The sequence below is a fragment of the Xenopus tropicalis genome, chromosome 8 (genome assembly GCF_000004195.4).
Source record: "Xenopus tropicalis strain Nigerian chromosome 8, UCB_Xtro_10.0, whole genome shotgun sequence".
NCBI lineage: Eukaryota > Metazoa > Chordata > Amphibia > Anura > Pipidae > Xenopus > Xenopus tropicalis.
In genome coordinates this window covers 143,841,347-143,868,981 of record NC_030684.2, presented here as the reverse complement: position 1 = coordinate 143,868,981, position 27,635 = coordinate 143,841,347, and the positions used below count along the sequence as shown (strand labels likewise).

Sequence of the window (27,635 nt, the reverse complement as noted above, 5' to 3'; positions counted from 1 at the left end):
ACCCAATAGGGCTGTTCTGCCCCCAATAAGGGGTAATTATATCTTAGTTGGGATCAAGTACAGGTACTGTTTTATTATTACAGAGAAAAGGGAATCATTTAACCATGAAATAAACCCAATAGGGCTGTTCTGCCCCAATAAGGGGTAATTATATCTTAGTTGGGATCAAGTACAGGTACTGTTTTATTATTACAGAGAAAAGGGAATCATTTAACCATGAAATAAACCCAATAGGGCTGTTCTGCCCCAATAAGGGGTAATTATATCTTAGTTGGGATCAAGTACAGGTACTGTTTTATTATTACAGAGAAAAGGGAATCATTTAACCATGAAATAAACCCAATACGGCTGTTCTGCCCCCTTATTTGATTAGAAGTTTCACTAGAAGGTAATTTATTGCCAACCTATAAAATGTCATTAAATAAGTCAAAGATGGAGAAATGTTATATTTCAGAGGTTCAGAAAAAATAGCACTATTACCTTCATCAGTAGTAACTGGTTTATTCATTTTATTTGTTTTAGGGTTCCTGACCGCAGATTGTAAGTGTAATAATCCATGGGAGCCCTCCTGCCGGGACAAAGACATATATACGGGAACAAGAAGGACACAACCAAATGGAAGTTCAAACTTGTTCAGTTTATTCTTACGTGATCATCGCTTTTATACACCTTATGTACGTGCAGATACAAAGGAATCATTATAAAAAATAGTAGAACCTCATTAGCTTCAGAGATGGCCTAGCTCATTAGCTTCAGAGATGGCCTAGCTCATTAGCTTCAGAGATGGCCTAGCTCATTAGCTTCAGAGATGGCCTAGCTCATTAGCTTCAGAGATGGCCTAGCTCATTAGCTTCAGAGATGGCCTAGCTCATTAGCTTCAGGGATGGCCTAGCTCATTAGCTTCAGGGATGGCCTAGCTCATTAGCTTCAGGGATGGCCTAGCTCATTAGCTTCAGGGATGGCCTAGCTCATTAGCTTCAGAGATGGCCTAGCTCATTAGCTTCAGAGATGGCCTACAAGGACGGCTAATGGGACAGGGATTTTAAGGAGGACACAAGGAGTAGAAGAGGCGTCAGTGCACACATAAGATCAAGTTGTTTTTCAAACCGTGTATTTCGCAAGGTGCAAGCTGTGCAAGGGTACTATTTGGGAAAAACAACTATTATGGGATGTTCAAGCCTTGTTGGTTGCTGTTACAAAATGGAGATACATTTCTAAAATGGAGTATGATATGCTAAGCATCAAAGCGTATCAAAGTATCAAAATACATGCGTATATGAATATATGATTATATCGACATGAGAATATAGAGTATTATCAAACCTCACAACTGGGGTGATGTTTAAGTGTATTAATAATAATCCTTATAGCTTGCCTACAGTGGATTTTTAGCTTTATTATTTAGGTTCCTATATTTAGCTGTTTCTAAAATGAATTTAGGCTTTAGGATCATTAGGAACCGCTTTGTATTTTTTTTTGTCCATTTCCCACCGGGGGTATAAGAGTGGGGGGGTTCCCTACTTGGATTTATTGGATGGCCTTCCGGAATGGTCCATGCTTCAGGTGGTTGGAGCGTTGTTGGTCTCAGTAATCAGAAAGTTTTCCCAGCTATCCCAGATATTTTTATGTTGTAATATATTAGATATTCGCACTGCCATTTCTTCGAATTTTTTGTAGAAATGACTTCTTGGGTAGTGGGAATTATTGGGTATTTCCATTCAGCAGTAATTGCTAATCGAGCTGCGGCGGCTATTTGGTTTGACCTACTTTTGGGTCGGGTTGTTCAGTTTTGGGGGGAACCCAACAATAGGTGGGGCATTTCTATGTTTAGTGGTATTTTTAGGACTGTCTTTATTAAGTTACCCACTTCCAACCAAAAATTGGAGATTTTAGGACATGCCCATAGGATATGGTGTAATGTATCTCCATGTTGGCAGCCGCTCCAGCATAAGGGGCTGCTCTGGGGATAGATGTTGGAAAGTCTGTTTGGGTTAAGGTACCACTTCATCTCTTTATCACTTTGCTCTCTTTTTGTTGCGTGGATACTACCATTTTGCCCGCTTTCTCAAATTGCCACCAGTTAAGGCAGGGTTAGTTCTGTTTCCATGACCGATTCCCAGTATCGCACATAAGAGTTTTGGGAAAGAGTCTTCTGGTATAATAGTATAGCTGGAAAAGGAGTAACCTCTTTGTATTTTTAATCCTTCGTTGGACAACCTATTAGGTGGAGATAGAGATCTCTTTGCCATTTACTTAGATTGAGGAAATTTCTATATATCTTACAATAATAATAGGCCTTGAAATAAGAAATCTATCCACTGCTTTCCAAGAATCCCATAAGAAGGAAGGATTGCCTCAGTGATTCTTATTTTCATCTAAATATAAATCCTATCTATCATTTAACATTGACACATTCAGGCTTTTATATTGGCCTACTAGGGAAGGACCATAGAATAGGTCCTAGAGCTAGAGCTCTGTGTGGCTACTGGGGCAAGATCTGAAAAGTCAATATTCAGTTTTTGTTATTTCCCTTAGTAAATTGTTTAAAGTTAATATATAGTCACGTCTAGTTCCTATACTGTGAAGGGAAGGGTAAAAATGTAAGATCTTTCTCAGTTGGATGAAATTCTCAACTAATCTCCCCGTGGGGCATTAGCCATATGTGAACACCCTGTAGGCATTTGTGGAGCAACACAGAGGTAGCAAGCCCACATGCATTTTCGTTTGTGATATCCACACTGTGTAGCTCCAATGGGCACCTTTGGACTAATATAAGTGGCGATTACTTGTAGTAATACATTTTATAGTAACTTCATCATCATAGAACATTTTCATCCTGTGGCCCCAGTGCTCCCCATTCAGGCAGCAGGACACACAGACACGGGCCCCATCATCATGGCAGTGATATCTCAGCAGTTCCCCATGTACGGGGCAGTTTCTGGGCCCAAAGGAAGTGGTGGGTTCAGATAAGACATGTTCTTCTGCCTTGGGCACCTGAGAAGGGCTCAGAGAGGCCTCACAGAGGACAGAGGATTTAGCCGTGGGTGAGTGAGTGCCAGCAGGGTCCCGCTGCTCAGGGGGGGGCAGAAGGAACTGCACTATGTTACACAGCGAGTGGTTCTTGCTCAGTTCCATCTCTCTTGTGCATCTGTGTTTGCATTCAGGGCAGGAAGGATCTTCTCCCTTCTCCCCCTGCTCTCCCCATGTTCCCCCAATACAGACCCGACAGTAGTTATGGCCACAGGGCAGGGTTACAGGGTCGGTGTAGATCTCCCGGCACAGGGAGCAGGTTAGTTGGTCTCTCAGACCTGCAGTAAAAACAGTAAAAAATATGTTACTTATTATATCAGAGCATTTTTATACACCTAAATCCCATTGCATTTCTGAGACCACAGGGTGCATTGCTGATATGTAAATACCCCAGTCACATATAAAGTGCAATAGGCACAGCAATGGGGACAGACTATACAATTGCACTGCCAAGGCTTCCTAAGAGAGGCCTCGCTGCAGTTTGGGGCCAAAACAAGCTTCCTTGCTCCACTTGCTGAGCAGATTCCACTACGGCCTAACAACATGGGTGAAGCCGGGGACTTGCGTGATCGTGGTCCTCACTGTGGGCCCAATCAGAAGCCTGGTTCCGCACTATTATCGCTCCCGTATACAGCGGCAGTGAAAGGAAGGTACGGGAAGAGGCACAGTAGGGAGGGGAGCCCTGGGGTGCCCATTATCTGCCCCATAATAGATTGCACGCTAGCCTCTTACGTGGCAAATAGCCAGAACCCTCCACAATACAATCTTGGCTGCACACAGGAGGCAAGGAGCCCTTGTTCACCATAGGGGACTAATCTCCACTGAGCTACCCATAATACACAGCACAAATAAAACTTGGTGTACCTTGAATTCTACACATCAATTAGAAGCCAGTGCTAACCACCTGATATACAATACCCCACTGAATACAAAGCTCAAAGTGGAAATAAGACTTTTACCCCAAACTGGGCAATTGCAGCAGCCCTGAGACAACTATGCTGGGAAGTGGCTAAATGACAAAGTAATGAGCTGAGCCCTACTCTGCTGTAATCCTGATTGCATAAGTCAGGGGTGGGCAAACTTGACTTAGCGATGGGCCGGGCCGGGCCAGCGTCACAAATCACGGGGCCTCTCAGCTCCCCCCAGCATCCCACCCAGCATTCTCCAGCTCCACTCCCCAGCATACTGCAGCTCCCCACACCAGCATCCTCAAGCTCCACTCCCCAGCATCCTCCAGCTCCCTCCCAGCATCCTCCAGCTCCACCCCCAGCATTCTCCAGCTCCACCCCCAGCATCCTCCAGCTCCACCCCCAGCTCCCTCCCAGCATCCTCCAGCTCCACCCCCAGCATCCTCCAGCTTCCACCCATCATCCTCCAGCTCAACCCCCAGCATTCTCCAGCTCCATTCCCCAGCTCCTCCCCAGCATCCTCCATCTCCCCCACCAGCTACGTGCAGCTCGCTCCAGCCACCCCTGCTTCTGACCCCGGCTCCCCGCTGCATCCTTTATATGGTTGCGGCCCATGCGTGCTGATGTCACGCGCACACACAGGGCAACCAATCAGGGGCCATAATTCTTTTAAGGGGGCACGACTCGGCGGGCCAGATTGAAAAGCCCAGCGGGCTGTAATTTGCCCACCCCTGGCATAAGTGGTTAATTATCCTAACATAGTCACTGCAAGTACCTACAAACATAAACTATACTGACTGGTAATATAGGGAAGCACTCCAACAGGACTAGATCAGAGGCAGCTACTAAACTGCTTGCGTACAGTGTGTACAGTGTCAATCAAGTCTCACTGCAACCTTTACTACCAAAGTGGATGAGTTAAAAGTGGACTTTGATTAAAAGAAGGTCCTACACAACCTGCAGGAGCGCACCGGGCAGTTGGAAGAAAGACTTGGGGGGGTTGAGGATCGTACCAGAGACGTTCCAGTGGAGGTACAGTGCCTCAAACAGCAACTACTGCTGCCATGAGTCGTATAGAGGACCAAGAAAATGGACAGCAGCGCTCTAATGTGAGAGTAATGGGCCTTCTGGAGGAATCTGAAGGACCCTCCTCAGAGATCTTTGCAGAGAACTGGCTCCAAGAACTTTTGGGTCAAAATATTGTACCAAATTATGTTACCTTCTGGGTAGCCGGGCAAGGTATGGGTTCCTTTAATAGCCTGGTACAAAGTAGAAATGACACACTTGCTGAATTTATGGTGAGAGTGAATGCAGACTCTCTATTTTACTGGAACAGGTAAATGAAAACCATAAGAGAACAAGTACAAATAATATCAGTAAGAACAAACCAATACAGTAATACAATTTGTTAACCCCTGGGGGGCACCACATATAACTGAGAGTTCAGGCCTGCTTGTTGGGGACACTTTATGTTGGTGCGCACTTATCTGTAATCCAAGGTGTGACATCCAGAAGATCCAGTACATTAGATTTATAATCCGGTGATGGAAATCTATTCAGTGTTCCCCATTATTTAGTCCTGGTTCTCCTCTTGGGTAGAACTGGGCCACTAACTAAGCAGGGGTGACTGACTCTAACGGGCACCGGAACCCGGGGCTCTAACCTACTCTGATCAGAGAAGGGACCTGACTACTGAACCTTCTGGCTCTTTTAAAACAATTCCCTAAATCCCTAACTGGGCCCTAGATCTGCACTAGTTACAGTGAGGGCCTATTGGAACTGGAACCTAATGGTCCTAAGGTGCAAGGAGAGTAAAATCCTTCCCTGACTGACACTTACTGGCACACTAAGGGGAACCTGCAGTTGGTGCAACCTTTCCTGCACTTCTTCCAACCATGCATCCCAGGGGGTCTCTCTCTCCCCACTGCCAGCTCTGTGCATGCTCTCTCCTTGCCTTATTGCCTTGATTTCCTCTTTCCCATCTCTCTTTTCAAAGTCACATGGTATCAGCCTTACTGTTTCCAGATTGTCTAAGGCTGCCATCTGCAGGCTGGAGGTGGCGTTTGCACAGTCCTCATTTGCCTGCCTGTTACACTGCCCCCTCCTTTGAAAATATGCGTCCTCGCATCCAGTTATTTGAGCACAATAGTCTGAATGCCACTTGGGTGCCTTTCTCTGTCTCTGGGGCCTGGCTTGTAAGTTAGGAGGATCTGTAAAGTTCTGGGGTCCAGGACTTACAGTTGGATAAGGCATTGGGGTGGCATGTAGCAATGGTTCCTCACCATCTGTTTCCGAACTGGAGTCATTGGACTCTTCCACATCAGATAGCTGTGGGTCATTTGAGTTAGAATGGTCAGGATCCTCATCAGGGAGTGGAATTGCAGATTCACCTGTTGGGAGTTGGTCAGGTAACAGAGGGTCTTGAGTAGGGGGCTGTTCAGCCAGTTGGGTCCAAGGGCCAAAAAATGGTTTCAAGCGTGCATAATGCTGAACAGAACTGTGTTTTCCCTCTGTATCACATACTCTATACAATACATCAGACAATTTTTGAGCAATTACATATGGACCTTTATACTTTGGTCGAAGTTTTGGGCACACACCTTTTTGCCTGGTTGAATCTCTTACCCATACATTTTCTCCTGGTTCATATACCTGGGCAGTTATTTTTAAGTCATAGTACTCTTTCTGCTTTCCAGTAGCTTTAGCTTGGTGATATTTAACCATATTTCTTATACCTGCCAACCTTCTTGCAACTTCACTTACATAACTGGTAGGGCTAGTAAATTTTTCATCTACATCCCCTCCATTAACAAGGTCTACAGGCAAACATACCTCCCTCCCAAACATTACCATGAATGGGGAATATCCCGTAGAGGACTGTACACTGCTACGGTACGCCATCATAACATATGGGAGAATGTCTTTCCAATCCCTCTGATGGTCTTCCACAAATGAAGACAACATAGTAAGGAGTGTACGGTTGAACCGCTCCACAAATCCATCAGACTTTTGATTCAAAATTCCTACCCTGATCTGTATGGAGAGACCTTGGTACTCCATAATGACATATAAAGTCCTCCACTAACGTTTTTGTAACAGTTTTAGCTTCCTGGTCTGGGAGAGGGAACCCTTCAGCCCATTTTGAGAAATAATCACCAATCACTAGGATGTATTTGTTACCCTTGTGTGTTTCTGGTAGGGGTCCCAATATATCAAGGGCGACCCTTTGCAAAGGACGATCTGTTTGTGAAGATACCATTGGTGCCCTAGCAGTTTTCTTTTCATTTTTACGAGCCCCACATATAGTACAGGTTTTACACCATGCTTTGACGTCTTTACGCCAGGATGGCCAGAAATACCGAGCAATGACCTTGCCAGTGACCTTATCCACACCTAGATGCCCACCTGTTTTGTCATTGTGTAACATCTCTAGAATCACTGGTACAGCCCTGCGGGGGACAACAATTTGGAATTTAGCCTGCCTGGGGTCATCTCCATGTGTTTTTCTTACCAGGAGTCCACTCCTGATTGATAAATTAGACCAGTGTTTCCGAAAAACATCTTGATGTGGGGAGCTATGAGCCTCAGTTGGGAGAGAAGTTTCTCCTGCCATAATCCATTCTTTAAGTTGGCAGATGTCATTGTCTAGGTCTTGAGCTGATTTTAGATCCACAGGGATAACATGAACTGGTTGTGTTATTGAGTTCTCTGCTATTGAACAAGAAGGAGGCTCTGAGGTGCTGCTTTGGGTCTCAGAGTATGGTCTGCAGGATAGCGCATCTGCATTCTGGTGATGGCGGCCTGCTCGATGCTCAACTACATAATCAAACATGGAAAGTTGTTCCAACCAACGAGCCAATTGACCTTCCGGCTCATGAAAGGTGTGTAGCCATTTCAGAGAGTTATGATCAGTCCTGACAGTGAAATGTCTTCCTAGTAGATAATGCCTATAGTAGCGGGTAAATATAACAACAGCTAGCAATTCTTTACGAGTTGTTGCATACTTCCGTTCAGGTTTGGTCAGCGCTCTGCTTGCATAAGAGATTACTCTTTCATGACCGTCTTGTATTTGAGACAACACAGCACCAATTCCTGTTTCGCTAGCATCAGTGTCCAATATAAAAGGCAACTGTGGGTCTGGGTAGGCCATAATTGGAGCAGACAATAAGCGTCGTTTTAATTCCAAAAATGCATCTCCACAGGCCTTGCTCCATATGAACTTTGCACCTTTCTCAGCTAATTTGTGCAGGGGGTCAGCAATATGTGCAAGTCCCTCAATAAATTTCCTGTAATAGGAGGCCAGCCCTAAGAAACTGCGTAATTCCTTGATATTTTGTGGAACAGGCCATTGGGTAATAGTGGTGACTTTTTCTGGGTCTGGCTCCACACCTGCTGATGAAATAACGTGTCCTAGATAGCGGACCTTTTCACAGAATAATTTACACTTGGATGGCAACACGCAACACGCAGGACAATCTCTGCAGGTGTTCATCGAATGTTCTGCCAATCACAATAATGTCATCCAGGTAAACAAGGCAAGCAGTCCCTTGCAAATCAGCCAGTACAATGTCCATCAATCTCTGAAATGTATTTGGGGCATTGCAGAGCCCAAATGGCATGACATTAAGCTGAAATAGTCCATGACTAGTAACAAATGCTGTTTTGTGTCTGTCAGCAGGGTGCACCTCCACTTGCCAGTATCCACTTGTAAGGTCTAGGGTAGAAAACCACCTGGCATTTGACAAAAGATCAAGGGTATCATCGATTCGTGGTAGTGGATAAGCATCTTTGACAGTGATATCATTAAGCTTCCTATAGTCCACACAAAGTCTTACCCCACCGTCTTTCTTTTTGACTAATACCACTGGTGCTGCCCATGGACTAGAGGATGGTGATACCAATCCACGGGAACAAAGATCATGAAGCTGATCATCAAAGTTTTTTTGAAAATGAATAGGGATCCTTCTTGGGCCCATACGGATGGGAGGGGCCTGCCTTGTGTCAATGTGATGACGTGCAGCTGTAGTGCATCCCAAGTCATTGTCTCCAGAACTGAAAACACATTCATATTGCATTAAGAGATTAATAGCATTTTGTAGTTGGAAATTGTCTAGCCCTCTATTGTCAAGTCCAAGTTCGTTTTTTAGCTGGTCTGATGTCCAGGTGCAGTGATTGTTGTGGCTAGAGTTAAAACCGGTAGTCTGTACGTTCGGACTCTTTAAATTGGTAATAAGGTTTGAAGGGGCCACAGAAATATCATGGTGCAGAATGCCCAACAAGGTACCACTATACATAACTTGAGGCTCCGAAGTTACATTTGCCACTCGGACAGGGACTTGACCATGTTGACTACAACCAAGAGACCGCCCAATAATGAGCTCTGATTTGTCATTATAGACAGGTTCTAGGAAAACCTCCTTCCCAGAGTATTGCAGGCCTTCCACTTTTCCAGGAATAATGACTTCACTTCTGGGTGGTATAACTGTGTTTTTATCAACCACCACACGTTGAATTCGAGCCCCATCATCTGAAGCTATCAGGAAAAACTTTCGGCCCATCAGTGTACAAGATCTGTCAGCTATGTTAATAGTTCCAGCATACTGTTGTAAAAAATCAGTACCAGCCAGGGCGTCTTGAAGTGCATCCTTTGCAACAACAAATTCCACTGCGAGGTGCAAATTCTGAATTGTTACAACTGTTTTCCATTTACCAATTACATGCATGGTTCCACCATTAGCAACCGTTAGCATGGTATGGCAAGTTTGCATTGTTTGAGGGTTTTTGGAGTTAATCTGGTCCCAAACTCGCTTGTGGATAATGGAAACTTGCGCACCACAGTCAATTAAAAGGTCACATGGTACGTCTCCTATGTGGATAGGTAGAAAGTAACTGCACCCTACAGCTTGAAGAGTACCTCTTTCAGGTTTATTGCCATTGTAAGCCCCAGAAGGCTGATAATAAGCTACTGACAGGCTGAGCAGTACTTGGGGAGCAGTTGCTACTTACTGCTGAGGTTCCTGACTCAATTTGATGCAGAATTTCTAGCTCAATTGCATTCTGTATGGCACCTGATAATGTTTTTGGTTTTAACAGTCTCAGCTGCATGCGTAACTCTTTATTCACTCCATGCTGGAGGAACTGGTCAAGGGCCAGGGAGTCGTGCATCTCTGGTGTAGCATGAGGAAAAGCTTTAACTGCCAGTTTCTGGAGTTCATATCCAAATGCTGCAACAATTTCACCTGGTTCTCGCTTTTTATTAAGAAAATGTTGGCGATGCCATTCTATCCCCAAGTCTGGATCAAAAACTTGCTTTAAAGCAGCCTTTAGCAGCTGGTAGTTCCCTTTTATGTCAGTATTAAAGCCTTGGAACACTTGTCTGGCTTTCCCTTGTAGCATAAGGTTAAGTACCTGAAGCCGGGCAGCTTCATCCCAGCTGTTAATAGTAGCAGTGAGTTCAAACTGTTCAAGCCACTCTGTCCACTCCCTAGTGACACCATCAAATGGCCTAAAAATTGGTTTATGAATCTGATTCCCAGTCCCTGCAGAGCTGACCTCAGTGGATTGGTTTTCTGGTATTAACACTGGGGGGTCAGGGAATACACTGGCATGGTGATTTTCTCCCTCCATGTTATAAGACAATGCAAAATGAAAAACAGAAGATTGCACAAGTAATGCAGGAAATAATACTGTATATTGTTACCAACGCTGCCACCAATTTGTACCAAATTATGTTACCTTCTGGGTAGCCGGGCAAGGTATGGGTTCCTTTAATAGCCTGGTACAAAGTAGAAATGACACACTTGCTGAATTTATGGTGAGAGTGAATGCAGACTCTCTATTTTACTGGAACAGGTAAATGAAAACCATAAGAGAACAAGTACAAATAATATCAGTAAGAACAAACCAATACAGTAATACAATTTGTTAACCCCTGGGGGGCACCACATATAACTGAGAGTTCAGGCCTGCTTGTTGGGGACACTTTATGTTGGTGCCACTTATCTGGAATACAACGTGGGACATCCAGAAGATCCAGTACATTAGATTTATAATCCGGTGATGGAAATCTATTCAGTGTTCCCAGTATTTAGTCCTGGTTCTCCTCTTGGGTAGAACTGGGCCACTAACTAAGCAGGGGTGACTGACTCTAACGGGCACTGGAACCTGGGGCTCTAACCTACTCTGATCAGAGAAGGGACCTGACTACTGAACCTTCTGGCTCTTATAAAACAATTCCCTAAATCCCTAACTGGGCCCTAGATCTGCACTAGTTACAGTGAGGGCCTATTGGAACTGGAACCTAAGGGCCCTAAGGTGCAAGGAGAGTAAAATCCTTCCCTGACTGACACTTACTGGCACACTAAGGGGAACCTGCAGTTGGTGCAGCCTTTCCTGCACTTCTTCCAACCATGCACCCCAGGGGGTCTCTCTCTCTCCCTGCTGCCAGCTCTGTGCATGCTCTCTCCTTGCCTTATTGCCTTGACTTCCTCTTTCCCATCTCTCTTTTCAAAGTCACATGGTATCAGCCTTACTGTTTCCAGATTGTCTAAGGCTGCCCCCTGCAGGCTGGAGGTGGCGTTTGCACAGTCCTCATTTGCCTGCCTGTTACAATATCTTCTCCAACCAATTTGTCGTGGAATGGGCTCACTGGGTTCCCATGCGACCTCATCCTCCAGGTGCTCCTCCACGCCCATTCCTAATAAAACTTCTTAACTTCAGAGACACGGCACTACATGAAGTGCAAAAAAAGGTGAATTGCAATTTGCGGGAGTCAAAGTCTCTCTCTTCCCTGATTACTCTGCCGCTGCACAAAAGCAATGAAGTTCCTTCATGGGAACAATGCCCACACAGGGCCAAGAGTCCACACTGTTGTGCCCACTTTCCTTATAAAAGGAAGTACTCATCCATGCCAAAACCATAGACACATCAGAGACTAGATCACCATATCACTACCCCTGATAATTTAGACATCTACCGAGACCTTTGGACTTATATTGACTTGATCTGGTGGAGCAATGAAACCTTTAGCTCTTACTAGAGACCCATCTACACTACCCTGGCCTACAACAGCAAAAACTATATAACCAACACCACTTCTATTATTTGGAGTAGGAGCTCAGGAATTTCTGTATGCATGAGGGGGGAGTGGTGAGGGGATGAGGGGTGTCTCCTGCCCAGCCCCCCAGAAACTATCCCCCCTAACTGGTGGGTATAGGCAGTCCCTGTTTGGTATCATTGGGAAGCATGTGACCTTCTCATAACCAATATGTGATTTATGAGGATGTGAACCCTAAAGCCAAGGGGATATGGACCCCTTTCCATAATCCATATTTTCTCATGGCTGCACCCCCTGCCGTTCTTAGGTCCACAATTGCCTTTTTTTGATCAACAGATCAACCAATAGCCTCAGCTTTCCTGCCCCAGATGTCTGGCTCCAAATTGTCTGATAACACAGATAGGTTTGTCACCTCCCACAGTCCCTTGTTGCATATTTAATTAATTAAGGGTCTCTTGTGGACACAAAGCAAAATGTTGCCAGGTTTAACCCTTTACAATTCCAGGGCATTGACACCCCACAGTGTCACTTATGGGAATTTAAGTTGTCAGGCTCAGGAACAGGGGATTCCTGGAGTAACGCCCCCTTGGATCCTCCCAGCGCTGGGGACTGGTTCACCTCTGGGGTGTTTGCCAAGACTATGTCTGTGTAACATCATTAACTAGATAACATTGTCTGAAGTATCTATGAAATCATTAATGATTGTACCATCTGAAAAGCACCACCCAGGAACTTGTGCAACGTCCAGTGAATAAAGAACCTACTGGTACCCAAGTAATTAGAGCAGCTCTATGTGCGTATGATTCAGTGAGGAAAACCTTTCTTCCACCAATACAGCAAGGGCCCACCCTGAGAGGAGGTGCCATGTAACACATACTCTACAAGGGGTTGCAGGGAGCTGTGACTTGTCCAGCCAAGTGTCATCTGGTTCATGACCTGAAGTTAATTCAGAGTGTGAGTTTCCCATCTCTTATACAGTGTTACACACATTAAAACAGCTTTGTACTTTTATATTTACCTTGATTTGTTCTTATCTCTGAATCCTCATTCAGTAGCTCCACCCTGTGGCCCCGGTGCTCCCCAGCCAGGCAGCAGGACACACAGACACGGGCCCCATCCTCAGTGCAGTGATATCTCAGCAGTTCCCCATGTGCGGAGCAGTTTCTGTGCCCAGAGAAAGCGGCGGGTTCAGATAATACATGTTCTGCTGCCTGGCTATGTAGCCACACGTGTGTGGCACACAGAGAGGCCTCACACAGCAGGCAGGATTTAGCCGCGGGTACCAGTGAGTGAATACAGTAGGTACAGTAGGTGCCAGCAGGGTCCCGCTGCTCAGGGGGGGGCAGAAGGAACTGCACTATGTTACACAGCGAGTGGTTCTTGCTCAGTTCCATCTCTCTCGTGCATCTGTGTTTGCATTCAGGGCAGGAATGACCTTCTCTCTTCTTCTTCTGCTCTCCCCATGTTCCCTCAATACAGAGCAGGCAGTAGTTATGGCCACAGGGCAGGGTTACAGGGTCGGTGTAGATACCCTGGCAGATGGAGCAGCTCAGTTTGTCTCTCAGACCTGCAGTAAAAACAGTACAAAATAAATTTTCTCCTACAGGTCTTATTATATCAGAGCATTTTTATACTCCTAAATCCCATTGCATTTCTGAGACCACAGGGTGCATTGCTGATATCTAAATACCCCAGTCACATGTAAAGTGCAATAGGCACAGCAATGGGGACAGACTATACAATTGCAGTGAATTTATCTCAAAAAACAATCAAAGCTAATTGCTGATTGGTGGCTATGAGTATGGGTGCCAGAAGAGCCTAAGCTGGAGGTAGGTCTCAGTAAGGGAAGAAACAGTTAAGACTGTCTGTAATAGGTCACTCTGGGAGTGGATCAGGAGTGTTAGTAGAGCAGCCATAGGCTCCACCAAGGAGACTAGAGAAGTAAGTCCCCCACAGTGTCACTTATGGAAATTAAGTCATCAGGCTCAGGAACAGAGGATTCCTGGAGTAACGCCCCCTTGGATCCTCCCATAGTGCTGGGGACTGGTTCACCATCTCTGAATAATAGCTTTGGGGTTTTTGCCAAGACTATGTCTGTGTAACATCATTAACTAGATAACATTGTCTGAAGTATCTATGAAGTGATTAATGATTGTACCATCTGAAAAGCACCACCCAGGAACGTGTGCAACGTCCAGTGAATAAAGAGCCCACTGGTACCCAAGTAATTAGAGCAGCTCTATGTGCGTATGATTCAGCGAGGAAAACCTTTCTTCCACCAATACAGCAAGGGCCCACCCTGAGAGGAGGTGCCATGTAACACATACTCTACAAGGGGTTGCAGGGAGCTGTGACTTGTCCAGCCAAGTGTCATCTGGTTCATGACCTGAAGTTAATTCAGAGTGTGAGCCCCCCATCTCTTATACAGTGTTACACACATAAAAACAGCTTTGTACTCTTTTATTTACCTTGATTTGGTCTTCTCTCTGAAGCCTCACTCAGCGGCTCCACCTTGTGGCCCAGGTGCTCCCCAGTCAGAAAGCAAGATATACAGACTTGGGCCCCATCCTCAGTGCAGTGATATCTCAGCAGCTCCCCATGTACGGGGCAGTTTCTGCGCCCAGAGAAAGCGGTGGGTTTAGATAATACATGTTCTGCTGCCTTGGGCACATGAGAAAGGCTTAGAGAGGCCTTACACAGGACAGAGGATTTACCCGCGGGTACCAGTGAGTAAATACAGTAGGTACAGTAGGTGCCAGCAGTGTCCTGCTCAGGGGAAGGCAAAAGTAACTTCCTTATGTTACACAGCGAGTGGTTCTTGCTCAGTTCTATCTCTCTCGTGTTCTCTCCACATTCGGGGCAGGACCGACTCTTCCTCCTCTCCCTCTGCTGTTCCCAATGTCTCCCAATACAGCGCAGGCAGAAGTTATGGCCACAGGGCAGGGTTACAGGGTCGGTGTAGATCTCCCGGCACAGGGGGCAGCTCAGTTTGTCTCTCAGACCTGAAGTAAAAACAGTACAAAATACATTTTCTCCTAAAGGTCTTATTTAGGCCCAGCAATGGGGACAGACTATACAACTGCAGTGAATTTATATTAAAAAAAAAATCAAAGCTAATTGCTGATTGGTGACTATGAGTTACTCCACATACACTAATACTGTTGACTATTTCTTTAGTTGGTAAAATATGGTAAAATTGTCTCCCCGGTATATGGTGCCCCTGTAATTAATGGAAAGAGGTACCAGCTGTCAGGGTGACTGGGTTAGGAGACAGTGGAAGAGCTTGGGTTGCCCCTGTATGATGGGGATCCTTTAGGGAACCATATAGAGTATAAGGGGTTTCAGCCAATGAGCTACTGTGGGTATGGCTGGGGGGGATTTAGGGACCCTCAGGTACACTCATTGTCCAACATAGGTCTACTTCCTAATAGTTCCTGGGTGCATTCTTTGTACTGTTTTGCTGTGTTCTGACTCCTGCCTGTTCGTGACTATTCCCGTATTGCTGCCTGAACCGACCTTGGCCTGTTTTGACTATTCTTATGGATTCCCCGGCCTGACGTCTGACTACACTGACTCATTCACCTTCTTCCTCCCACATGATTTGGTTCCCTTGCCTGCTCAGAACTCTCTCCTTGGGTCTCTCACTATTAAGTCATGGTGGCATCCAAGTAGCGAAGGGCTCCTACTGCTGTTATAGGCAGAGTGTGAGCCACCTGTTCTGAGTTCTGGGATACCGATCGTGACATTACGTTGGGCCTGATATGGATGCTGAAGGGGCTTCCACCTCCCCCACTTCCTCTGAAGCAATTCTAGCAAGTCTCCTCCGGCGTCTTGGGGAACAAGAAGCCCAGCAGGACCAAATTGTACAATGCCTCCAGACACTATCTGCAAGGTTGGATGTTCTCCAGTAACAACCTGTCGCTCCTACTCCTGCTTCTCTCCCAGGAAGCAGATCCCTACTCACAGCTTTGGGTATTCCTGTAGTGGAGCCTAAAGTTCCATTCCCTGAAAAGTAAATTTTTTACCTTCCAAGAGGCATGTAAATTAAATTTTGGTTTCCTCCCTCACTCTTTTCCCACTGAGGAGGTCAAGGTTAATTTTGTTATGACCCTTCTTCTTGGGGATCCTCAATTTAGTTTATCTCCCTCTGATCCAGCCTGAATATCCCTTGAGTCCTTTTTTTTAGGCCATGGCAATAATCTGTGACGACCCTGATCATTCTGCCTCTGCTGACTCTCCAGTTTGGAATCTCAGACAAGGTAAATGATGGGTCGAGGATTATTGTAGTGAATTTCGCCATTGGGCAGTAGAAATGGGCTGGAATGATACTGCCTTATGAAGTCAGTTTAGAGTGGGGCTATCCGATGCTGTAAAAGATAGCCTGATATATTTTCCTGCTCCATCTTCCCTAGACTCCCTGATGCAACTTGCCATCCAAATTCATAGGAGGCATAGGGAGAGACGCTAGGAAAGAATTCCTACGGTTGCCCCTCAAACTGGTCCAGTGGAATTCATACTCAAACCTGAAATTTTAATCCCAAGACCTTCAGAAAAACCTATGTAGTTGGGTTCCACCCATTTGTCTTCTGAAGAAAAAGGTCGTAGGTGGGCTAATGGGCTATGTCTGCACTGTGGGAATAGGGGCCACTTTCGTAACACCTGTCCCAAAAGGCCAGGAAATAACAGAGCCTAAGCAGGTCTGGGAAGTCCTGCTTGGGTCATGTGGTTTCTACTACCCAACAATCTTCTAAAGTTATGATTCCAGTCCTTTTGGGATGGGATAAGGCATCTGTGGAAAGCTCCGCATAGATTCTGGGGTAACGGGAAACTTTTTAGATGTTAACTTTGCCCACAGGCATAGTATACCCACACTTCCTCTGTCTCCTTCAGTTAAATTGCTAGCTATTGATGATGGTACTTCTCTAGGCTGTGGGTTTATATCCTCCAAGTCTGTAGAATGTTTCATGTCTATAAGTTCTTTTCATGCTAAGCAAATTTCCTTCTTCATCATAAATTGCCCACATACCCCTGTGATGTTAGGCCTCCCCTGGTTAAGGAAGCACAATCCCCAAATTGACTGGCTGACCAGTAGGGTACTTCAATGGGGAAATGATTGTCAGGGAACATGTACAAAGTCTTCTCAATTTCTTGCTGCTACTTCGGTAGGGTTACCTTCCCCTTACTTCCCATTTGTTGATGTCTTCTCTAAAAAGGCAGCTGAAACCCTTCCTCCGCACGGGCCATATGATTGTGCCATAGACTTAATTCAAGGTTCCTCTCCTCCTAGAGGTAGAACTTATCCTCTATCTCTTCCTGAGACTCAGGCTATGGAGGAGTATATCAAAGAAAATCTGGAAAGAGACCATCCTATTCTCCGGAGAAAAAAGATGGGGGTCTTAGACCATGCATTGATTATAGAGGTCTGAATAAAATCACGGTCAAGGATCGTTATCCCCTTCCCTTGATTTCTGAGCTCTTTGATAGAGTTAAGGGAGCTACTATCTTTTCTAAGCTTTATCTGAGAGGCACGTATAATTTATATGAATCAGGGAAGGGGATGAGTGGAAAACGGCCTTTAATACCCGTGATGGGCATTATGAGTATTTAGTAATGCCCTTTGATTTATGTAATGCCCCTGCAGTTTTCCAGGAATTGGTGAACAATATTTTCTGTGATCTTCTAGGCTGTTGTGTAGAAGTATACCTAGATGATATCTTGATTTATTCAACTAATCTGTCTGATCATCGTGGCCATGTTGAGGAAGTTTAACTTAGATTGAGGCAGAACCACTTGTATGCTAAAATCGAGAAGTGCAAGTCTCCTCTGTTCATTTCCTAGGGTATGTTATTTCCCAGAAAGGTCTAGAGATGGATCCAGCCAAGGTTCAGGCTATTTTAGATTGGGTGCAACCTTTATCCTTGTGGGCCATTCAAAGGTTTTTAGGATTTGAAAATTACTACAGGCAATTTATTAAAAATTATTCTACTCTCATGGCTCCAATCACTGCCTCTACTAAGAGAGGTGCTGACCCAACAATGTGGGATGCTTCTGAGATTGGGGAAGGAGCAGTTCTATCCCAGCATCACCCAGTCACCAATAAGGTTTACCCTTGTGGTTACTTTTCCAAAAATTATGATATAGGTAATAGGGAATTGTTGGCCATGAAATTGGCATTTGAAGAATGGAGACCTCCTGGAGGGGCTAAAAATGTGGTTACAGTGATTACAGACTATAAGAATCTCTTATATATTGAGTCTGCAAAGTGTTTAAACCCTAGACAGGCCAGGTGGGCACTATTCTTTCTCGTCTCAATTTCATTATAACCTATAGACCTGGGGAGAGAAATGTCAAAGCAGATGCTCTGTCCAGAAGCTTTGACTCCAACCCTCGGGAGTCAAAAAATCAGACAAAAGCACCACCCAGGAACTTGTGCAACGTCCAGTGAATAAAGAACCTACTGGTACCCAAGTAATTAGAGCAGCTCTATGTGCGTATGATTCAGTGAGGAAAACCTTTCTTCCACCAATACAGCAGGGGCCCACCCTGAGAGGAGGTGCCATGTAACACATACTCTACAAGGAGTTGCAGGGAGCTGTGACTTGTCCAGCCAAGTGTCATCTGGTTCATGACCTGAAGTTAATTCAGAGTGTGAGCTCCCCATCTCTTATACAGTGTTACACACATAGAAACAGTTTTATACTTTTATATTTACCTTGATTTGTTCTTATCTCTAAAGCCTTATTCAGCAGCTCCACCTTGTGGCCCCAGTGCTCCCCAGCCAGGCAGCAGGACACACAGACACGGGCCCCATCCTCAGTGCAGCGATATATTAGTGGCTCCTGGTGGGTGGAGCATCTTCTGGTGGGGGCAGTTAATTCATGTTCTGCTGATTGGCTGTGCTCTGTCACATGACCCTCACACAGAGCGATGTCACAGTGCAGGCAGGATTTAGTTACTGGTAGAGCAAAGGGTGGAACTAACTGGAAACAGTAAGGGCAAAAGTCCCTGGGGCCACAGTGCTCTGGCTGAATGATTAAGTACCTTTGCACAATGTTACTCAGAATATGGTTCCTCATCAGTTTCACGCATCTCCTGTATCTCTCACTGCATTCAGGGCAGGAAGGATCCTCCTCTATCCCCTCCTGCCAGTTCCATGTTCTCCTAATACAGAACTGGCAGAAACTATGGCCACAGGGCAGGGTTACAGGGTCGGTGTAGATCCTCCGGCACGCGGAGCAGGTCAGTTTGTCTCTCAGATTCAAATGCTGCACCGCTGAAAGGAATAAAAACAAATAATAAATGCAGGGGAAGGTACAGAATGGTGGCTTTCTGTTGGGCAAGGGAAGATGGCCGATATGGGATGGGTAACAGTGCAGAGCCAAATAGGGACAGAGGCATGGGGGTGCAATGAGGGAGGCTTGCAAACAGTGGCACCCTAGGCAACCTGGCTGGCCCATCATGCAGGTCGGATGGGGGGACCTGTAGTACAGAAACACTGGCAAAAGATCTCTCAAAATGTACATAATATTACTGGAGCCGCTGGGCAGTACCCAGGTTCCACTCCTGCCTTTCCCATCTTTATGGAACATTTAGCATTTATTGGCTCTGTATAGGACTTGCTGAGACATCCTGCCTGGATTTGAACCTGGAACCAACTGCCTGGGCTGACCCCTTTGCCTGTTTGACTTCACCTCTGGATCCTGATTCTGTACTGTGCTGCTGTTCTGGTTCTGACCCAGCCTGTCTGACTCTGATTCTTGTAAGCTGCCTCAGTCCTCCTGTAAGGATCCGGTTCCCTTGCTCACTCAGAACCTTTGCCCTGTACCTCTCACTTTAAGACCAGGAGGCACCCGAGTAGCAGAGGGCTCCACCCGAAGCCAAAGGTTCCTGTTATGGGTATAAGTGTGAGCTGTGACTGGGCCATTGGGAATAGTTCTGGGTTTTGGGTTACCGACCGTGACACTTTCTGTGGTATATAGTAGGGGCTGGTAAAGAAAATCTCTGGAGGGGACTAGTGAGCACAGCTTGTTTCCAGCACAGCCTCCTCCCCACCTGCCAGATGTGGGGGGCACGGATGTGAGTGGGTGGGGAGACGGCTTTTCCCCATATTTATGTAACCCTTTCTTGGCACGCTCACTTATTTTGGGCTGTATACCTGTTTAACAGAACATTTAGTTCCCCTTGCAATAGTGAAAGATACTGGGAACTGGGATTTTAGTGCAGTGATTTTAATAAGTTTTTCTTCACAGTTTATTGTATACAAAGGAAGGATCACCTAAGGACCTTTTATACAGACTTTTCTATTCAAGGACTTTTTTATATGGACTGTTTGCTCTGGCACTAATATTTTGATAAAGAAAACCTATGGTGATCTAAAGTATTTTGGCTTTCCTGGTATCCTGATGGGCCAGTCCCACAGTGGTGGGGACCCTGGACCTACTGCCTCCTCTAAGGTTCCCCACTATCAATGGGGGCACTTGCATGCAATTTGCTACAGAAGGAGGGACAGACGTGCCGGTGCCAAGCATAACTATGCATAGCTCCACGGAACATGTTTGGATGGAAGTAATTTCAATACAGCGGTTTTCAACCTGTGGGTCACAGGGGTCGCCTAAGACCATCACACATATTTCCGATGGTCTTAGGAATAATTTTATGGTTGGGGGGGTCACCACAACATGAGGGTCACTGCATTAGGAAGGTTGAGAACCAGTGCTTTAATAAATGGCATCAGACGTGCAACCTCTGCATCCATTTTCGCCCAACTACAGCTGGAGCTTTGGTTATAAATGATCCATTACTGTGTTGTATAGAAAAGTGAGAAGTTTACCTTGCAGAATCCTCAGTTGCTCTTTAACCTTCTCAGTTTCCACATCCAGCTTCTCCACGATGTGCCACCGGTGTTCCGGGACACAATCCTCACAGACGCAGGCAGCATCCTCCCGGCAGTAATACCCCAGGGGCTTCTGGTGAGTGGAACACGGTGCATTATTTAACAATGTGCTGTAGTCCATCAATATGTGTCGTAATGAATTGCGATGCTCCCTCGCATGTCTGTCACACAAAAAGACCACATACTGAAGGCAGCATTTGGCTGCGGGCACAGGGGTGGCACAGTAAGTGCAGAGGATCCTGGCACTCTCCTGCTCTGGGTGAGTAGGGAGGAAACTCTGCACTATATTATGAAGCCTGATGTTCCTGTTCAGTTTCGGACATCTCCTGTATCTCTCTTTGCATTCAGGGCAGGAAGGATCTTCTCCCCTCTCCCCCTGCTCTCCCCCTGTTCCCCCAATACAGCGCAGGCAGATGTTATGGCCACAGGGCAGGGTTACAGGGTCGGTGTAGATCTCCCGGCACAGGGGGCAGGTTAGATCAGCTTTCACACCAGCAATGGCCACTTCTATAAGCAGAAAGAAAGAATAAAAATAAAGAGTATTTGTTCAGTATATATTATATTATATAGCGCAGTCACACAGGCTTTACCTTTGTTCACAAGGATCTGACAATAATTTACAAACAAGTGCTACAGAAGAAAATATAAATATATAAGGGGGCAGTAAAAAACAACTGGTCAATCCTTATTTGCATGATGGCTACTGAATGAAGGGGCATTGAATAGACCTCTAAGCATGGGGGACTTTAGGGTAGAGTCCTGCAGTAGGACAGGTACCTGTGGGCATGGGCGTCCGCAGAAAATTTTCCAAGGAGGGGCAAGTAAGCTAGCATCATCCTGCAACAGACAAATATATATATATATATATATATATATATATATAAATATATATTTTTTTTTTTTTTGCAGGATGATACTAGGGGAGGCTAAAGATGGCCCATACACAGACTGACCTACAGCTAATGTGACACTTAGTGGATTCGCTGCTGGCATAAAAAGTTAACCTCCCAACTACCTCTTGCCGTTCCCACTGACTCCCAGGGATACTGTACAAAAGTGCGGGTGGGGGTGCTTTTTTTTTTTTACCCTAAAATGTTTAGTATGTAAAAGTATTCATACGAGCACTTCTGTTAGGGGATCTGCAAACATTTGTGTTTGGGATCAGTTAGCTTAAAGGGGTAGTTCGCATTCGAATTCACTTTTATTTTTAATGGTTTTTCAGTTATTTAGCTTTTTGTTCAGCAGCTCTCCATTTGGTATTTCAGCAGCTATCTGGTTGCTAGGGTCTTATTTACCATAGCAACCAGGTAGTGGTTTAAACAAGAGATGGGAATATGAATAGTTAAGGGGCCTACTTGGAAAAATAAGTAATACAAAATTATAATAATAATAAAATTGTAGCCTCACAGAGCAATATTTTTTGGCCCCCATTTGAAATCTGTATAGAGGCAGAAGAGAAAGGCAAATTATTCAAAAAAATTAATTAAGAAGACCAATTGCAAAGTTGCTAGGAATAGGCCATTTTATAACATACTAAAGGTTAACTTAAAAGTAAACCACCCCTTTAGATGTGTTTATGTTAGTTTTATAGCAAGAAAGGCAGTGGGTACTGACTCCCCATTATATACAGTGAGACGCAGTCTGTATTTACAAACCCAGCACATTATATACAGTGAGACACAGTGGGTACAGATGGCAGATATTCAGGCCCTGGCACTATAACACTGGCACTGATACACAACATTGGCCCCACTGTAACTTACTATAAATGAACAAAACAATGACAAAAAAAAAAAAAAATAGTAAGTGCAAAAAACAACAACAAATATATAAACACACAATGAGCTTTTTCAGAGGGAAAGAGTTAACTTACCCTCCATGTGTTAGGGTAGGGGATAGATTATAAATTATTATAGATGTCAGGTCAGGCAAAAAACAATTTAATGTTAGCTAGTGATTCTTTAGAACTGTATAGTGCCTGGGTATAGTGCCTGGGTATAGTGCCTGGGTATAGTGCCTGGGTATAGTGCCTGTGTATAGTGCCTGGGTATAGTGCCTGGGTATAGTGCCTGGGTATAGTGCCTGGGTATAGTGCCTGGGTATAGTGCCTGGGTATAGTACCTGTGTATAGTACCTGTGTATAGTACCTGGGTATAGTACCTGGGTATAGTGCCTGTGTATAGTGCCTGTGTATAGTACCTGGTAGGCTGGTATAGTGCCTGGGTATAGTGCCTGGGTATAGTGCCTGGGTATAGTGCCTGGGTATAGTACCTGTGTATAGTACCTGGGTATAGTGCCTGGGTATAGTGCCTGGGTATAGTGCCTGGGTATAGTACCTGGGTATAGTGCCTGGGTATAGTGCCTGGGTATAGTGCCTGGGTATAGTGCCTGGGTATAGTACCTGTGTATAGTGCCTGTGTATAGTGCCTGGGTATAGTGCCTGGGTATAGTGCCTGGGTATAGTGCCTGGGTATAGTACCTGGGTATAGTACCTGGGTATAGTACCTGGGTATAGTGCCTGTGTATAGTGCCTGTGTATAGTGCCTGTGTATAGTGCCTGGGTATAGTGCCTGTGTATAGTACCTGGGTATAGTGCCTGTGTATAGTACCTGTGTATAGTGCCTGGGTATAGTGCCTGTGTATAGTGCCTGGGTATAGTGCCTGTGTATAGTGCCTGTGTATAGTGCCTGGGTATAGTACCTGTGTATAGTGCCTGGGTATAGTGCCTGGGTATAGTGCCTGTGTATAGTGCCTGGGTATAGTGCCTGTGTATAGTGCCTGGGTATAGTACCTGGGTATAGTGCCTGGGTATAGTGCCTGGGTATAGTGCCTGGGTATAGTGCCTGGGTATAGTACCTGGGTATAGTACCTGGGTATAGTGCCTGTGTATAGTGCCTGGGTATAGTGCCTGGGTATAGTGCCTGGGTATAGTACCTGGGTATAGTACCTGGGTATAGTACCTGGGTATAGTGCCTGTGTATAGTGCCTGGGTATAGTACCTGGGTATAGTACCTGGGTATAGTGCCTGGGTATAGTACCTGGGTATAGTGCCTGGGTATAGTGCCTGGGTATAGTACCTGTGTATAGTGCCTGGGTATAGTACCTGGGTATAGTGCCTGTGTATAGTGCCTGGGTATAGTGCCTGGGTATAGTGCCTGGGTATAGTACCTGGGTATAGTGCCTGGGTATAGTGCCTGTGTATAGTGCCTGGGTATAGTGCCTGGGTATAGTACCTGGGTATAGTACCTGGGTATAGTGCCTGTGTATAGTACCTGGGTATAGTGCCTGGGTATAGTGCCTGGGTATAGTACCTGGGTATAGTACCTGTGTATAGTGCCTGGGTATAGTGCCTGGGTATAGTGCCTGTGTATAGTGCCTGGGTATAGTGCCTGGGTATAGTACCTGTGTATAGTGCCTGGGTATAGTGCCTGGGTATAGTGCCTGGGTATAGTGCCTGTGTATAGTGCCTGGGTATAGTGCCTGGGTATAGTACCTGGGTATAGTACCTGGGTATAGTGCCTGTGTATAGTGCCTGGGTATAGTGCCTGGGTATAGTGCCTGGGTATAGTACCTGGGTATAGTACCTGGGTATAGTGCCTGTGTATAGTGCCTGTGTATAGTGCCTGTGTATAGTGCCTGGGTATAGTGCCTGGGTATAGTACCTGGGTATAGTGCCTGTGTATAGTGCCTGGGTATAGTGCCTGGGTATAGTGCCTGTGTATAGTACCTGGGTATAGTACCTGTGTATAGTGCCTGGGTATAGTACCTGGGTATAGTACCTGGGTATAGTGCCTGGGTATAGTACCTGGGTATAGTGCCTGGGTATAGTACCTGGGTATAGTACCTGGGTATAGTGCCTGTGTATAGTGCCTGGGTATAGTGCCTGGGTATAGTGCCTGGGTATAGTGCCTGGGTATAGTGCCTGTGTATAGTGCCTGGGTATAGTACCTGGGTATAGTACCTGGGTATAGTGCCTGGGTATAGTACCTGGGTATAGTGCCTGGGTATAGTACCTGTGTATAGTGCCTGGGTATAGTACCTGGGTATAGTGCCTGTGTATAGTGCCTGGGTATAGTGCCTGGGTATAGTGCCTGGGTATAGTGCCTGGGTATAGTGCCTGTGTATAGTGCCTGGGTATAGTGCCTGGATATAGTACCTGGGTATAGTACCTGGGTATAGTGCCTGTGTATAGTGCCTGGGTATAGTACCTGGGTATAGTACCTGGGTATAGTGCCTGGGTATAGTACCTGGGTATAGTACCTGGGTATAGTACCTGGGTATAGTGCCTGGGTATAGTGCCTGTGTATAGTACCTGGGTATAGTGCCTGTGTATAGTGCCTGGGTATAGTACCTGGGTATAGTACCTGTGTATAGTGCCTGTGTATAGTGCCTGGGTATAGTGCCTGTGTATAGTGCCTGTGTATAGTGCCTGGGTATAGTACCTGTGTATAGTGCCTGGGTATAGTACCTGGGTATAGTGCCTGTGTATAGTGCCTGGGTATAGTACCTGGGTATAGTGCCTGGGTATAGTACCTGGGTATAGTACCTGGGTATAGTACCTGTGTATAGTACCTGTGTATAGTGCCTGGGTATAGTACCTGGGTATAGTACCTGTGTATAGTGCCTGGGTATAGTGCCTGGGTATAGTACCTGTGTATAGTGCCTGGGTATAGTGCCTGGGTATAGTGCCTGGGTATAGTGCCTGGGTATAGTACCTGGGTATAGTGCCTGGGTATAGTACCTGTGTATAGTACCTGTGTATAGTGCCTGGGTATAGTGCCTGGGTATAGTGCCTGGGTATAGTGCCTGGGTATAGTGCCTGTGTATAGTACCTGTGTATAGTGCCTGTGTATAGTGCCTGGGTATAGTGCCTGTGTATAGTGCCTGGGTATAGTGCCTGGGTATAGTGCCTGGGTATAGTGCCTGGGTATAGTACCTGTGTATAGTGCCTGTGTATAGTGCCTGGGTATAGTGCCTGGGTATAGTGCCTGGGTATAGTACCTGGGTATGGTACCTGTGTATAGTGCCTGGGTATAGTGCCTGGGTATAGTACCTGTGTATAGTGCCTGTGTATAGTGCCTGGGTATAGTGCCTGGGTATAGTGCCTGGGTATAGTGCCTGGGTATAGTGCCTGGGTATAGTACCTGTGTATAGTGCCTGTGTATAGTGCCTGGGTATAGTGCCTGGGTATAGTGCCTGGGTATAGTGCCTGTGTATAGTGCCTGGGTATAGTGCCTGGGTATAGTGCCTGGGTATAGTGCCTGGGTATAGTACCTGTGTATAGTACCTGGGTATAGTACCTGTGTATAGTACCTGGGTATAGTGCCTGGGTATAGTACCTGTGTATAGTACCTGTGTATAGTGCCTGTGTATAGTGCCTGTGTATAGTACCTGTGTATAGTGCCTGGGTATAGTGCCTGTGTATAGTACCTGGGTATAGTACCTGTGTATAGTGCCTGTGTATAGTGCCTGGGTATAGTGCCTGTGTATAGTGCCTGGGTATAGTACCTGGGTATAGTACCTGGGTATAGTGCCTGTGTATAGTGCCTGTGTATAGTACCTGGGTATAGTGCCTGTGTATAGTACCTGGGTATAGTACCTGTGTATAGTGCCTGTGTATAGTGCCTGTGTATAGTACCTGGGTATAGTGCCTGTGTATAGTACCTGGGTATAGTACCTGTGTATAGTGCCTGTGTATAGTGCCTGGGTATAGTGCCTGTGTATAGTGCCTGTGTATAGTACCTGGGTATAGTGCCTGTGTATAGTACCTGGGTATAGTACCTGTGTATAGTACCTGGGTATAGTGCCTGGGTATAGTACCTGTGTATAGTGCCTGGGTATAGTACCTGTGTATAGTACCTGGGTATAGTACCTGTGTATAGTACCTGGGTATAGTGCCTGGGTATAGTACCTGTGTATAGTACCTGTGTATAGTGCCTGTGTATAGTGCCTGTGTATAGTACCTGTGTATAGTGCCTGGGTATAGTGCCTGTGTATAGTACCTGGGTATAGTACCTGTGTATAGTGCCTGTGTATAGTGCCTGGGTATAGTACCTGTGTATAGTACCTGGGTATAGTACCTGTGTATAGTACCTGGGTATAGTACCTGGGTATAGTACCTGTGTATAGTGCCTGTGTATAGTGCCTGTGTATAGTACCTGTGTATAGTGCCTGGGTATAGTGCCTGTGTATAGTACCTGGGTATAGTACCTGTGTATAGTGCCTGTGTATAGTGCCTGGGTATAGTGCCTGTGTATAGTGCCTGGGTATAGTACCTGGGTATAGTACCTGGGTATAGTGCCTGTGTATAGTGCCTGTGTATAGTACCTGGGTATAGTGCCTGTGTATAGTGCCTGGGTATAGTACCTGGGTATAGTGCCTGGGTATAGTGCCTGGGTATAGTGCCTGGGTATAGTGCCTGGGTATAGTGCCTGGGTATAGTGCCTGTGTATAGTGCCTGTGTATAGTGCCTGGGTATAGTGCCTGTGTATAGTACCTGGGTATAGTGCCTGTGTATAGTACCTGGGTATAGTACCTGTGTATAGTGCCTGTGTATAGTGCCTGGGTATAGTGCCTGTGTATAGTGCCTGTGTATAGTACCTGGGTATAGTACCTGGGTATAGTGCCTGGGTATAGTACCTGTGTATAGTACCTGTGTATAGTACCTGTGTATAGTACCTGGGTATAGTGCCTGGGTATAGTACCTGTGTATAGTACCTGTGTATAGTACCTGTGTATAGTACCTGGG

At 45.7% G+C, this 27,635-nt stretch overlaps 1 protein-coding gene across 1 annotated transcript in view; it reads right to left on the bottom strand.

Moving 5' to 3' along the window:
• Positions 1–1,227: 1,227 nt before the first annotated feature.
• The window catches only part of LOC108644447, a 31,704-nt gene continuing 5,296 nt past the window's right edge, over positions 1,228–27,635 (bottom strand). Inside the window, exons 2-6 of the mRNA XM_018090094.2 lie at positions 20,825–21,394; positions 18,707–19,267; positions 14,463–14,996; positions 13,013–13,561; positions 1,228–3,308 (exon numbers count right to left, since the gene is read on the bottom strand). Of these exons, the coding sequence (XP_017945583.1) occupies positions 2,767–3,308; positions 13,013–13,561; positions 14,463–14,996; positions 18,707–19,267; positions 20,825–21,394 (2,756 nt within the window). The 3' untranslated portion in view covers positions 1,228–2,766. The remainder of the gene's footprint in view (positions 3,309–13,012; positions 13,562–14,462; positions 14,997–18,706; positions 19,268–20,824; positions 21,395–27,635) is intronic.